Source organism: Seriola aureovittata, chromosome 18 (assembly GCF_021018895.1).
Source record: "Seriola aureovittata isolate HTS-2021-v1 ecotype China chromosome 18, ASM2101889v1, whole genome shotgun sequence".
NCBI lineage: Eukaryota > Metazoa > Chordata > Actinopteri > Carangiformes > Carangidae > Seriola > Seriola aureovittata.
Window position 1 is genome coordinate 11,838,277 of NC_079381.1, and position 15,045 is coordinate 11,853,321.

Genomic DNA, 15,045 nt, shown 5'->3' on the forward strand with positions numbered 1-15,045 from the left:
GGACCGAAGAGACTCAATGAGGCCGGGGGACACCAAACATTAAACCGAGCGCCTCCTCTCGACTCTCCATAGAGCTAAACAAACTACGACATACTCCCGCGCCTTTGTTGTCAGACGGCGACTGTTCATTTTCGAGCTAGCTAAACTCGTCCGTTTTACAGGAGGAAAACGTAAAAGAAAAAATGTTTAAAATGATTAGTGTTACGTTTTGACGTAGCAGAATCATCCCGAAAGTGGGATCAGTAGCAGATTGAGTCGAAGAAGTCAGTTGCTATAAGAGGAAGTTTGACAGAACGAGCAGGTAAGCTGATAATGTCTAAGATAGCTTACTGCTAGTAACCAACTGCTCGCCTAAAACGTATGGTTAACTGTTTAGTTGATAGATTTAAATAATTGTAACTGAATATATTACTCCCCGGGTGATTGGAATAGTCTCACCGCACACACTCGGATCCATTTTAGCCAGCTAACGCCTTCAACGAGCGGATAGTGATCGGTCGATTAGCCTGCTTTTAGCTAAGCTAACGTTAGCTGGTGGCAAGCCACCGAGAGAACTTGAGAATTGTTTTTTTTAGGGTTTTGCAGGAACAACCTGCTTTTGATGACCCCGTGAGTTACAATAACTTAATCTACACAATTCCCTGACTCAGTTCAAACTGCTTTAACTTCTAAACTGCAAACTGACAGTGTGTTTCTTGAACGTTTTTGACCAATATCCCATCACTGATTTGTATGTATGTTTGCATGTAACATATTTACTGTTTGACATTTATATGACATAACATTTTGCATCAACAATACGCTCATTGTAAACAGCTAAAAGGGGGAATAAATGAGTGATCTGATTATGCCATTAAAATTTATTACGTTGACCAAGATCAGACTAGAAATTGCCTGTTTGACCCATAGTGCTAATTTCTCTCTAATGCAATATTTTACTTCCCTTTTTGTGCAAAAATCCCAGACATATTTTGCTTCCAATTGACAGTTTAGTTAAATGAATTGTGCACTGGCACCTGCCTTTTCTTGGTGGCTTTTGAGTATTGCAGTGTTCATAAGGTTACTGCCATCATTCTTTAAACAATCCTAATGGTTCTACACTGACACATACAGTAATGTTACATTATCTCTGCCTTTTCTTTGTTAATGTAATGTCTCTGTGTCCCACAGAAGACACATGTCGTCTGCAGCAGAGACGGTGGAAAATGCCTCCATTATTTCAGAGAGTGTGGCGCATGACGGAAACCGCTTGTGGATAGGCAACATCGATCCCAAAATCACAGAGTGAGTTAATCTAATGTTATTTAGCAAACATCAGCATAGCAGTCAGTGTGTGACTGTAGGTTAAGAAAGAGATCCCAGTCAGTTTATCGCATCTACATACATGCTTCAGATCAGATCAAATGTGAAACTACCAGAGCAACAGTAAAATTACTGTCCTGTAATCTAGCCGTCACATTTTAAGACATTAAAAGTTATTATAATACAAAAAAATTTATATTTTACTACAAATTTTCATACTCAAACATGTAAATCGGGCAGCTGAATGAACAACAAAGTCACTGTTTGATTTTAGCAGTAACAAGTGTTCGATCTGAGGAGGTGGTTAAGCAGTCCATGGCATGAACCTGAAGCAGTGCTTTTTAACTTGCCTGGCTCTGCCTCATAGAGAGGCAATGCATTGTGTGTGCACATATGATTGATTAACTGTGTGCGTAGTGTGTGTGTGTGTGTTGCAGGCTGAGACTGAGCAGACAGGGCTGGGTGTGTGAAAGAGAGGCAGCGAGGCGTGGAGACCTGCTGTGCTAAGGAGCAGCCATCATTCCTCACTCACCTGCCCTGTTTACTCTCTCTGTGTCAGTCTGGAGCTGATTGTGTGCGTGTGTCTGAGAGAGTGTGTGTGTGTGTATGTAAGTATGTTTAAGTACACAGTTGATGTTTGGGTGGCAGCTGGTAGAGGTGCAGGCTATAACACACTGAGGTGTCTGTGTTGATCATTAGCGTGTCTCGCTTTACACGACATCATATATACAAGCAAACATCCTCCAGTTGTTGTAGTTGTGTGTGGGGATGTGTGTGCAAAACTCCAAATCTGAGAATGGGTGGCACCCCTACGTACAATGTGAGGTAGAGGAGGTAGTTTTTCGGGGTGAGGGGTGTGTTTGTGTGCCTGTGGGGGCTGCTGGAGAATGTATGGGCTTGAGCTAAGGTGGGAGTCTAGACAGGCGTTTCCTTCCCCTTTCCCTGCTCTGCTCTACTTCTCCTTAAATAGGCCACTGCTTCACAGTATGGGGGGAAAACAAGAGAAATGCCCGTGGCCCCTGATGCTGATTGGGAAGATTAATTAGCTCCTGGATAGCATATGCAGTACTTAATCTGTTTGTCCCAGTACACCAAACCAAAACTCAGTCAAATACAAGGCAAATACATTGAACAACACACACACAAGTACGCACATGCTTTCAAAATATAAAATGAATAGTGAATAAAACTTTGTTTATGTGTAAGATTTTTTTCTTAGTTCATTAAAAACTTAAAATTTTGTGCTATAAGTTGGTAGTCATTAAATCTAGATTAGAATTTAACTGATGGATTCCTAGGTGTAATTAGTGCCACGGGTGCTCAGCTCCGAGGCACTCCTCTACAGCTAGAATAGCTGTAGAGGAGATTTCGGCGCGTAACTCGTCCCGCAGCTTTGAGAAAACCCCGGTAATATATACATCAAAACGTGCGTCTTGATCCCGCAAGGGGTGCTATGACTTTTGGTGTTAAAATTCCAATTTTTCCCAAAGTTATTCCCAAAAAACTGGGAATAAATAATGCATTAGAAATGCATTGGAATTTTCTTTAGAAACCCACCTTTTTTCGACAAAATTGCACCTTTTTTCTGAGTCACCCAGCTCTCTCATACCTGCACGTAGAAATGTGATTCAAACTATAAAACGGAGGAAAACTTCTGCTCTCTCAAAAAGACAGGAACTGTTTTTACATAACATGTAAACTTTTCAAACTGTGAGCACTCAAAGGAGGAGTGCAAATCACTTTTTCTTCAAAGTTAGAGTGAAAGCGTCAGTTGGCTAGAGTGCGTGAAGCAGTAAAAAATAACCTTTATTTTTATTTTTAACTCGAGCTCGCGGCCAAACCGTAAAAAGGAGACAAATAATTCTTTCTGAAAATGTAGACATAGTTGTTGGGATTCATAAAATGTAACTTTGACAGGCAGGGTCTGCACAAAATTTAAACGGGGGTGCCGAGTCCGGCAGCAATACCTGTCTCACTCTCATTGACACCTAATGTAATCGTCTTTTTTTTTCAAAAGAATCTCACTCTGTCTTCGCACTGAGCTTCCTCACTCATTTTAAGGGATATCTGAATAAAATAGAGACTGTAGAAACTTCTGGCTTCAGTGTCTGGCACGGTCTTTTCGGTTTATGAAAAGAAGTAACGGTTTTCTCATAATTTGCAGTTGTTTGAAGCCATGTAGAAGCCAAATTCTGGGCAGATTTTCACATTGCCATGGCAACGGCAGCTCCTGACCTGTGTGTGTGCGTGCGTGCGTGCGCCTAGCAACCAGATAACCAACTCTCCAAGCTCCGCTAGCTTTACATTAGCCGCATGTTAGGTCTTAAATTACATTTAGTTAGGTCTTAAATATGTAAGTCCATTTACTGCTTCCTTCGTTGCTTTTTGTTTTGTTTTGTTAAAAGAGTAAATGAAATTGTGACGGTCTCCGCTGAGACAGAGGAGAGGAGAAGCTACTAGCCCTCTCTCGCTGTCACTTCTAGTCGTGTTGCTCTCCTCCCCAGTAATGTTAAATTTAGCACAGAAAATAACATAAGAGTGGTAATTTAAATGGCGGTTCATGGGATTTATTAACCCTCAGGGGTCCCTCTGTCCTTTTTTGGACATTTTCTTCACTTTTCTTTTTTGATTTGCTGATCATTTTGGCTGTGTTACAGCTGAAGGTATGGGCTGGGGTTCCTCGCGTCCAAAAAAGGACACACAAAGAAAATGCTATAAAATCATCATATATCAATATTTTTTTCTGCTTTTTTTTGCATAAATCTCTTAAACCACTTCAGTTCTGCTCAAACCTATCAAATGTTTATTAGTTTTCGGGATTTTAACCCTTTAAATGCCAGTTTGAAGACATGTTGCCTCTTGTTTTATTAAAAAAAACAACACAGAATATGAGATATTTCCCACATAATACATGATGGAGGGATGTGACATTGTTTTATATCAGAGTCTTTTATATCAAAACATTTCTCAAAACCAGAGTATGATCAGGGTGACTTTTGAACACTGGAAATAAATCATGTACTCATCCCGGCAGTAGCCCCCGTGGCACTCAAAATTTCCCTGGAATTTTCTAGTTAATTGTGTTATTTCTTTTCTCTGGTATTGTGTCCATATAGTCAGTTATTTGGAAGAACAGTTGGTTAATTTCAATATAAAGCGAGGATATCCAGTTCTTCTCTGGTTGGTCAAGGTGAAGTATTAGATGGATTAGGATGTGATGAGGTAAGGAGTTACTTTCATTTTGCTGTCCTCTTGTCAGACAGAGGAATTTTGGCCTGTGTTAAGGCTGATCTCAAGTTTCCTCGCTGGAAGAGGAATTAAAGTTTCTTGTAGGGCTCATATCTTACAATGATGTGATTAGACATGGACAAATTTTTATTCCAAGTATGTGAAAAACATATTTTTTCTTCCATTTTTGTGTTGCACCCTCTCCTTATATTCTCTCCCTGTGCAAGTCTCTTATGAGAAATCTGCAATCTTGCTATTGCCCTTTTACAGTAACTGCTCAGTGAAGACAATGATGTAAACCCGTCAAAGGACCAGAGATCAGTAACATGTTTTTTACTCTTCACCATTGAAATAATCTTCTCAGAGCTTCACACAGCTGAGATAGACATCCTTCTTCTCACAGAGCAGAAACAGAACAGGTGTAAACATAGTTTTCACCACATATTCATGCTTTTGTGCTTTTGGCTGCTCAAAGAGGGAATTTATCATTAGTGGTGATCCATCACCCCCTTCCTCTTTGTTCTCTCTCTGGCCCTCTTGCAACATTTGAAGTTGTGTTGTATCTGGAAGTTGTCGTGATTTTTTTTTTTTCATGAAAGCACTTGCAACCATCATCTTACTCAGACTGCAGGCTGAGATGTTTATAAAATATGTAGAAGTTGCAGTTATTTGCCTTGTCAGAGAGCCCCCCCCCTAATTTTTCCCCTCTGACCTGCACTTTTCTGGACCAAATCTTTTGGCCCTTCTCCCTTTTCCTTCCTTCCTCTTCTGTGCTTCCTAGCTCATGTATCTCTCCTACCTGGCTTCTCACCTCCTCTCTTCTTTTGACTTCTCCCCCTCTTCCTCCACCTTTCACCTTACCGTCAACATCCCCTCTCTGAACTTTACTCTCCCTCTCCCCAACCTTTCCCTCCCTTTCCTCGCCCCCCCCTCTCCTCCTCTTCCTCCGGTGGTTTTTACAGCCCCCAAGAGGAGCAGCCCATTGTGGTTCAGTCCACCAGCGTCCAAAAATGTTCTTAGAGTGTTTGGCATCGAATCTTTCTCACATTTATTTATATATGTATTTATTTGAAGGTATACCAGTATTAAAAGGCCATACTTAATGCATTACAGCATTTTAGCATAGTTGCATTTGGCTGAAATGACTGCCTTTCTCATTTCCTGATCAGTGTTGCAGAGGTTCAGGGGTGAACAAAGTGCAAAGGCAAATTATTTTAATATAAGAGTACAGATATGCTATAAGAGCTATAAGTAATATGGTTAACTGTATTTCAGTAGAGGTTTTCCTGTTTTAAATGGGGTTAGTGCAGGAAGAGCCACCTTCACAGAGGGGACTTACAGGGTGTTGTCTGGGAAAAGCAGAAATTCTCCTTGGCCTAAAACCCTCCAGGGAGTCGTAGAAGGGTGGAAGACATTAGTACAACCTGTAGCCTAAACCCACACTTCACCCTCAGTGTCCCATTCACACATATAAATGCACGCTTGCACATTAACGTCATACACTTGTCTTTGTGGTGAGAGACAGATACACCCCCCCCCCCACACACACACACACACACACACACTCACACACACACACACACACATGCTAACCACGTCAGGATTCTAAATAACAATCAGCTGAACAATAAAAGGCAGAATCATTAATTCCTCTTGGACAGCTATACAAAACACCTGGCGTCATTCTGGGGCCTGGACAGTTACACAAGGTAACAGCACTGAAACAACAACACGGGAAGATGTTCTTTTGTTTGTTTTTTTTTCAGTTTTGTTTTGGGTTTAATGGCCTTTTTCACAGAAGACATTTTATATGTCACAACAGGAAAGGCACAGGTGTAAATAATAGAATGAATGATGGTTCAATTCCATTAAGCTGCTTCAGTTTCAGTGCCCCGGTAACAATGTTCTTGTTTACTGGGACACTTCAATCGAACAATTTGGGACCATTCATATTTTGATACATGAGAAAATTAGACAATCCCATATTTTTCACGCACAAATATAAGAATATTGCACATTGTTATAATTTCAAAGACTGCTTTGACAGTAAGGCACCTGCTGCTCCACATGTGTTGGAAACATGCCATCAGCATCTGGTTATTTACAGTCATATACAGTAGCAATATAATAATATAGCAAATATAGTCTTCATGTGACCCTGAACTCATTGCTCTATTCACACCGTCACAAAAATTGTTCTTTCCCATGCCATCCAGTGGACAGTTACACACACACCTACAGACTCGCACACACTGCATATCTCTTCGATGACCACATATCTACGTTCATCTGCAGCCCAACAGTCCCAGGCAAGTCCACACAGCCAGTGGAGGTTGTTTGTGCAGAGCTCGGCGCTCAGGGGGGATTTGAGGCTTCCTCTGTTTTATTCCCTCATTGTCCTGCTACTGTATCCTCAGCATTGTCTCAATAAGAGATTTACTGTCACTGGCCTGCCTCACCATCTGGCCTGCTGCTAAAAAGGTGTCAGGGAGAGAAAGCTGTCATTCTCATTAGCCCCACTTGACACATTCAGAGAATGTAGGGTGGCAAATACAGTGTGGAACAGATCTATGTGGCTGTTTCATATGGTAGGCCTACTGTACACAGTGCATGTTGTGGATCATAATAGAGATGTAGATTAAATTTGGTCTGATATGGCACATTTTTCAAAATACTGATTTTTGTATTTTATGTTTTTATTTAATTAATATTTATAATAAATACATATAATCTCCTACATTAACCTGATTTATCCAACATTTTTGACCTACATTTTGTCCTCTGTCCTCTGTCTATTTCTCTCTCGGCAGGTATCACCTGGTGAAGTTGTTGGAGAAGTTTGGCAAAGTAAAACAGTTTGATTTCCTGTTCCATAAGTCTGGGCCTTTAGAGGGACAGCCACGGGGCTACTGCTTTGTCAACTTCAGCACCAGAGAGGTACATGCAAGATGAAGTTTATATTTATATATATTTTAAATTAAAATTCTATTTATAAATTCTAACTCTTTTGTAAAAACATGGTATGTGTGTCACCAACTTCGTTTTTTTGTGTGTGTGTGAAACTCTTGTAAACAAAGGCAGTAATATTAATTTTAGACCAATGTTAGACCACAGATATTGCGTTTTAAAGACCATGACAATAGTGTGCTGATATACTGCTGAGTCTGCATTGATGTGTGTTACACAAACTCCTAAGACAAGGTTTATTTTATCAAATCAAGTCCTTATATTAAGAGTAGTAATGTACTGCCCATAAACTTAATGAGACGTCTTCAAGCAGTCATGACCAGATTGTTTGTCTTGCTGAAGTGGACCAGATTTCTAAAAAAAGGACTTAAAAGGAGTCCGCTTAGCTTCACAGGTTCAGCAGGCAGTATTTGTTTTGGAGTGAGCCTGGGGATCATGATAAACATCTAGTTTCACAGCTAGTGTCTATCAGTGGGATATAAAGCCCTCCCAAAAGGATTATACAGAGGAAGTGTGTGTTTATCTTACACACTCGCCCACACTTAGACACTCACACACACAGATAGAAGTACTTCATTAATGCAATTTAGCATCAAAGCCACTCAGCTCATTTGATTAGACAAAACTACACACATGCACACACGTCCGTTGTGGTCTATCTGCAGGCAGAGTGGGGCACATCATCATGTATTATTGTTTCTGCTATCTCTCTGTTGTGAAGACTAATGATTTAATGACTGGAGTGCAATCATCAAGGCTGATTTTCATTCATAACTGCAAAAAAATCTGTTTGTCTTTTTCTCTCTGTGAATGTCTGCAGGAGGCAGAAAGGGCGATCCAGTGTTTAAATGGGAAGCTAGCTTTGTCCAAGAAGCTGGTCGTGCGCTGGGCGCACGCACAGGTGAGGGTGAGTGTCAAACTCCTGTTCCATTCTATAAAACTAAAAATCTTATAAATCCTTCTGGCTCAGTGGATTAAGGCACATAAAAATTTATTTATGACACTGTGATTGTGGCAGCAGTTTGTGGTCTCCTCTATAGGGTGACAGACAGAATGTATATCTGTGCATTAGAAAAACGATTTTCAGAGATAAAAAAAAAAAAAAGTCAAGGTAACATCTTCTAAAGCCCATCGATAGAAACAAGGCTGAAAATTTTGGAGAATTAACCAATATTCTTATGATGAAGGACATTTGTGACTGTGCCAGCACTTGTACCACTGGTAAACTATTAAAAGCATCTGTTGATTTGGATTTTCACATTACTACTGCAGTAGTCAGTGCATGGAGAGCAGTGGGATCCCAGCACAGCTTATGCTTGTCTCTTAACAATAGACAGCCTACTGGCAATGGGTGAAGGGATATCCTGTATAGAGACGAATCACGCCCTACACACACACATACACACAAACACATAGTAGAGTGAGGTCAAGGTCAACGCTGCCGCCTCTGAGACAACACGTTGTAGGATAAATGTGCTCATAGATTCATTGTGGTTGGGCTCAGACCACCACTCCCACCAAAAATAGTAGCTCTGGTTACTGATGCTGTTATAAATCTCAAATAAATTTTAGCTGTTTATATCCCAAATGTTCCCTTAATACCAATCTGTCTGCATCACTCGGTGGCTCAAATGCAAAAAAATGAGTTCTCACTCCTTAATTCAGTGTCAGCACCTTCTTCATTCTGTTCCCTCACGCTTGCCAATGGCCTCATTTCATTTCTTGTATGAATTGGGTTTGCGCAGATTCAGTACTAACAAAGCTGGGTCTGGATTTGGATCATCAGTCAGAATTTCTTTTCCCAGGAAAAACAACTGTTGCTGCATCACTGAGCGACAGCTTCTTTGATGTGTCTTGCATATTTTATTTAAAATGTATTTTTATTGGAAGAAACTGGTGTCCGTCTGTGTCTTTCTGTCTCTGTCTGCAAGTACGTGACATACTGGAAGTAGCGTCAGGGCCCCATGAAGATTTTAAGCATGTAGCAGCCTATCAACATCTCTGTCGTGGAGAAAGTGAATCACTGCATGCTCTTATGTGTTTGCTGAGCTGCTGAGTGAGGAAGCAAGTGAATAGCATGACGGGCATCTCTCTGTTTCCAGTTTTGCATTGCACAAAGACACTGGGTTCAGTACTCTCTCATCTTTTGTCCTTATTGTTAAATTAAACTCTATATATTCAGTTGTCCTGAAAGAGTTACATACTAGACATATCCTTGACGGATAGAGGGCATTGTTAATATGATGATGGAACCACAACAGCCAGGTATGAGCAAAGCTGCTCCAGCAGTGGAGCGCCCTTTCTGGCCCAGATGGCAAAGATGAATTGCGAGATACATAATTTCATCTCATTTCATCGGCATGCTTTAACAAGCAAGAGATGAACATTTCAATCAGAAATGTCCTCACATTGTCCGTTACTATGATTGCGAACTCCAGTGTGTTTTGCGGTCACTCGGTCACCAAGGGAAGAAAAGCTTAGGTTAGAGGTTTATGAATGATAGTCACCAAACTTGTCTGTCAGGCAGTCATATATTCCACAACCCCTCCTGTAGAAGATGGTTCTACTTCACCAAGGCCGATAATCAAAATTTGTCACTTATGTTGAAGTGCTGCTGTCCTGATACTCCTGATGCAGGAGACGATGTGAGCACATCGGCCTGTGAAACTGCCACTGTCACCAGCTTTTACAGTGTAATATTTATTACACCAGTAATATTTGAGCAATTTTCCACCAATGGGGCCAGCTCATGTTCAGCTGAATGTGATATTTTAATTTTTAGCGAGCCTGTCTTCACTGACTCTAACCCGAGAAGTGACATGTTGGGATAAGTGAGTCAGAGACATTTGGCGCTGAAGTCCTTGTCAGATTTCCAGGCTTACATCTTGACTTTATTACATTGGTTTGAAAGGGAGGAAATCACGTTGATGAACGTTTAAATATTGAAGTGTTTGGTCCAACTCTTTACAAACATCCATAGGTTTCCAAATCTACTATTTCAACACTTTAACAATTGTGTCTTAACTCATTACAGTATTGTTTTATATTTATCATTATACAGTTAAACCAGTTTGTGTGTTATGCGTGTCACATTTAGAGATTAAATGATTAGCTGATAAATTGATTAGTCAATCCACAGAACATTAATTATTTTGATAATTGATTAATAGTTCAAGCCTTTTTTTTAAGCTAAAATGACAAAAACTTTGAATATAAAAGTTTGGCTGTTTGACTTTTTTTTTTAAACTATAAAAATAAAGTGAGGATTTTTGATCCACTAAAACAAGCAAACTGAATATATCAAAATGGGCTTTGGGAAATAGCTTGGTGCATTTTTCATTATTTTCTGATCCTTCAAAGCGCAAATGATTAATCGATTCATGGAGCAAATAATATGCAGAATAATCTAGACTAAAAATAATTATTGCAGCCCTAGTTACATTAGTATGTGAAACTGACTATAATCTGACTATAACTTAGAATCTCATCATCACTAACCCTCTTGCTAAACATTCTTGTGACTGTATTCATGATCTAGCCTGAAGTCCGCTGAACTATAACATGTTAAACACCTAAAGTTTTATAGTGTAGGCTATTTAAAATCTAACGTGCAACTGTTGGGACATTTTTTATGCATTCCAGCTACATGCCTGTAGAAATACGTGGAAGGGAAGGGTCCTGGCTGGTGGAATGGTCATTGTTTAAGACCTATTCTTGGCTATACATGTTATTTATTTCTTGGGACACAATGCAATATGGTGTGTGTGCTATTGTACATGTATGTAACTCAATGCAACTTAACTTGCTTCAGTGTCACGTCCACCAGCTGCAACATTGTCAGATTATTTCTAAGCATCATACACCTGCCAATGGCTGCTGCTGCACCAAACGCTGAGGTCTCTCTTTCTCATACCCATACCCATCATGTGACGGTTGTTTTGTTTTTGTCTTTTTTTTTTTTCTTTCTCCACAGGTTTCAAGAATTCTGTGTTGGCTGGTGGAGATGTTTGGAAGGTGGTTTTGAAAGGAATGAGTGCAGACGCTGGTTGTTGGTCTTCAGCTGCTCCCACTTTTATCCTCCCTCATGCCTTAGGGTGTGAATGTGAGCTGGACGCACGATCCTGTTTGGTTTCTGTCTGTTTGACCAGACACAAACAAAATCAATGCTACGGTTTAATAACGTTCATCTTTGTGGGAAGAAGCTGGAGCTGGCTTTCCAGAGAACTGCTGTCAGTATTTATTAGGAGGTCTGATGCTCTCTACATGTCTGGCTGACATGACTCTTGCTTATTCTTTGTCTGCTTGCTTCTCTTTCTCTACTGCTATTGGTCCTGTTCAAACTTGGCACTAAAATGTATCTCAGGTGCATATAAATATAGCTGTCATTGCACTCAAAATCCTCTTGACAGTGAATTTATGACTGACACAAGCCGTGGCACAGAGAAACAAGTGATGCTCACGTTTTTGTGTAATTAGCAGGAACACAAATACTGTAACATCTGGATGCAAGGAACTATGTCTGAATAGGACAGAGGTTGATCTTTAGTCTATCCCACTAGCTATCTGCTTCTGTTTACCTTGTGTATTCTGTGGCTTTCCAGTTGTCTCTGTCTTATCTGGTATTTTACCCCTTTGTTTGTCTCCCTCCATCTGTCTATCCATCACTCTTTGTGTGGGTCATTGTTTTTTTTTTTTTTTTCTTTTTTGGCCACGTGTATCATCTGTAGAGGTTTGAAGGTTTCCGTAACGATAAGACGATGCCCCCGAGCCTGGAACCGTCATGCAGTGGTGCAGCAGAGGAAGGACCCGTAACAGCCAATCACCTCAGGTTGGTACAGAATACACATGACGCCATACTTATTGTTGCATCTACAGCATTTTCACTCCTCTCAGAGTATGTCCACACTAAGATGGCTAAATATGACATGGTCAGATGCTGTGTTGCAGTAAAGTTCAGGAAAAAAAACCCTTTGCCTTTTAATTTTTCTTAAATGTCAGTATAGCATTTAGTATGTGTGGATGGATGCAGCAATTAGCCAGGTGTACGGAGGTGAGAAAGTTTGCGGGGTTTTGAACTTCTTTCTCAAGTTTGTATTTTTCACGAGCCATAAATGCTGTCATGGAAACATCCAAAAGTGTGTACCGTTTACCCCATGAGAATAATTATCATATCCTCTGACCAGCTACGAATAATTGTCCCCGCAGATGTGGTCCGATGGTACACTGTACAAACGAGTTCTCTTTGAGCATCTTGACACTTTAATTAACCTTTCACACATTCTCCATTTCTACTCAGGCTTGGTCCTGAAATTATTACAGGAGAGTTTGTGGGTTGGTTGCTTTCACCACAAACCTCAGTTCAAACTGAGTTCATCTTGGACTCAACACTTTGGTTCCAGAAACGTCTGGGTGGAAGTGTTGAAGTTCTGTCATAGCAAATTATAACATGTTCCATTATTGTGGCTACACTTGCAACCTAACATTCAGATGTGCACACACACTGAAAGTACGCCAGTCAAATGGAGCACTGTTCAGTCTGTACAAGGCCTCTTGTGCTCACAGTGTCAACTCTTGCCGAAACAAGCCAGCGCGTGGAGCAAACTATGGGCTAACGGGCTTCTTCTCAGGAAAAGCTGCACACTTCGATTCTAGTGTAAACTTCAAAATCACTCGTTCCGCACAGCACAAGAGAGAAATATAAACACTCTTTTCCGGCTTTTTTCCCTGATGCCCCCTCTAGATGTTCCCTTTCCCTCGCTCTCACACACTCACTTGTTCCCTCGTTCACTCTTCCTCTCAGCTGCACCGTAATTTTTCTCACAATATCCTCTCACTATCTCCTTCAACTTCTGTTCCGCTATTTAAATACAGATTTTCCTCCATTTTCCTGAAGCACAATGGGTAATCTCTTGCTTGTACTCTTTTTTTTTTGTTTTTTTTATTTCTTCATTTATCTCTCTTAATACTAAGAGCTCTACGGACTCCTCTTCTTTTCCCCTTCAGCCCGAGCCGAGATCTGTCCATTACGCAGTTCGTGTCTCACCGTCAGTACCAACACTGGTATTTTCCCCCTTACATCTCCTCTCTCTCTCCTTATTTCTCCCCTCTAGTACGAGTGCTAAAATCCGCGCCATCGAGGCCAAGCTCCAGATGATGGAGGAGAATCCAGATGATGACTACTCGGGCCCGTCGGCCTACGTTTACAACAAACCGCCAGAGAGGAAACGCTGGGAGCCCTACTCTAAATCACACCACAATAACCAGAGCAGGCCCTTCCGCAAGTTTAGGAGATGACCCCATCCTCCTGCTCAATCTGGAGATCCCCCGCAACCCCCCTTACCATTTACCACACCTCTGCCCCCCCCTTACACACAAACAGACTCTACACTAGATACTATACAGACTTTACACAACCTATCTGGGAATAAAAGATTTTTGAAGTTGTTCAAAAAATACTTTCAAGACTCTTTTGGGATTAATTACAGCAATCATGGACAAGTACCGAAAGTGTTTTAGTTATTTTGGGGTACAGTATCATTCATTATTGTTTAGTCTTAAATATGGCCCATACCTGACTCCCGTGCAGGTTGGATCCCTCATCAGTCTGCTCCCTCACTTCTACAGAGATTTAACGCAGGTGAATCAAACAGCGGTGAGTCATGTTATGCGCAGTCGCCATCGGACAAAGAAATGTTTTAAAGAGTCTAAATGCTGATTCTTTTACTGTTTTTGACATGTGTTTTTACTTTCAGATCATATTATTTAAATGAGAAAAAAACATTTTGTGGGGCGTACTTTTCAGTGTTTGTCTTTATTCAAGACGCCAATGAAAAGGAAGAAATAAAAAGATTTATAACAGGTTTGTATTAATGGAGTTGAAATGATAAGTCACAAGCCACTCAGCAACACTTAGTATACGTTTTAAGGTTTTGTTTGAAGTTCCCTGTTATTTTCCTAGACGTTTGCTTTTTTTTTTTTCTTGGATCCAATTTTTATACAACTGCGGTCAAATTCTTTTTACTAACTTTTGTGTGGTGTATGGAGTGTGGGATTTCTCTTGCCACACTCTCTTTATTTTCAATTAAAAGTAATTAAATATCTCATCTGCAGTGTGTTGCTTTATGACATTTTATAGATTGCTCTCAAAGTACAAGATTCAATCATATGAGTTGTTGCTAATATTATGGTAGTGGTTCTTAAGAAATTTAAAAAGCTGCATTTCATTAATGGCAGATGATTCATTAGGATACTAATGAAAGCAGGGTTAAAAAACGTATGGAACCACACAATCAGAATCACCACAATGTCACAACATTTTTCTGTAATAAATGATAATCCTGGTTATTACACCATCCATTATGTTTTCAGGTGCAGTTTACCTTTTTCCCACAGGCACACTGAATATTACATATTTTTATTCATTTTTGTGCAGCTCCCAAAAAACTTGTAATTAATTTGAATATGTGGTCGGCCTTTTGTATATGGAGTTGATGTGGAAAATCCATTTTTAAAATGTAAAACTTGTTTTTGATTTCTGTGTGTTGTCAG

At 40.2% G+C, this 15,045-nt stretch overlaps 2 protein-coding genes across 3 annotated transcripts in view; one reads left to right on the forward strand and one right to left on the reverse strand.

Annotated features, from left to right (window-relative positions):
• morn5 (MORN repeat containing 5) overlaps positions 1–15,045 on the reverse strand; it is a 47,362-nt gene that overhangs the window by 3,537 nt on the left and 28,780 nt on the right. The gene's annotated exons all lie outside the window — the stretch shown is intronic.
• rbm18 (RNA binding motif protein 18) lies at positions 87–15,028 on the forward strand. Of its 2 annotated transcripts, none has more exons than XM_056402810.1 (6): positions 87–301; positions 1,171–1,284; positions 7,341–7,467; positions 8,318–8,404; positions 12,225–12,325; positions 13,608–15,028. In XM_056402810.1, exons 2-6 carry the CDS (start codon positions 1,178–1,180, stop codon positions 13,789–13,791), a joined length of 606 nt encoding a protein of 201 aa, XP_056258785.1. In that variant the 5' UTR covers positions 87–301; positions 1,171–1,177; the 3' UTR covers positions 13,792–15,028. The 2 variants fall into 2 exon arrangements, with proteins under 2 accessions (XP_056258785.1, XP_056258787.1); XM_056402812.1 differs by having other exon boundaries at positions 88–301; positions 8,318–8,398.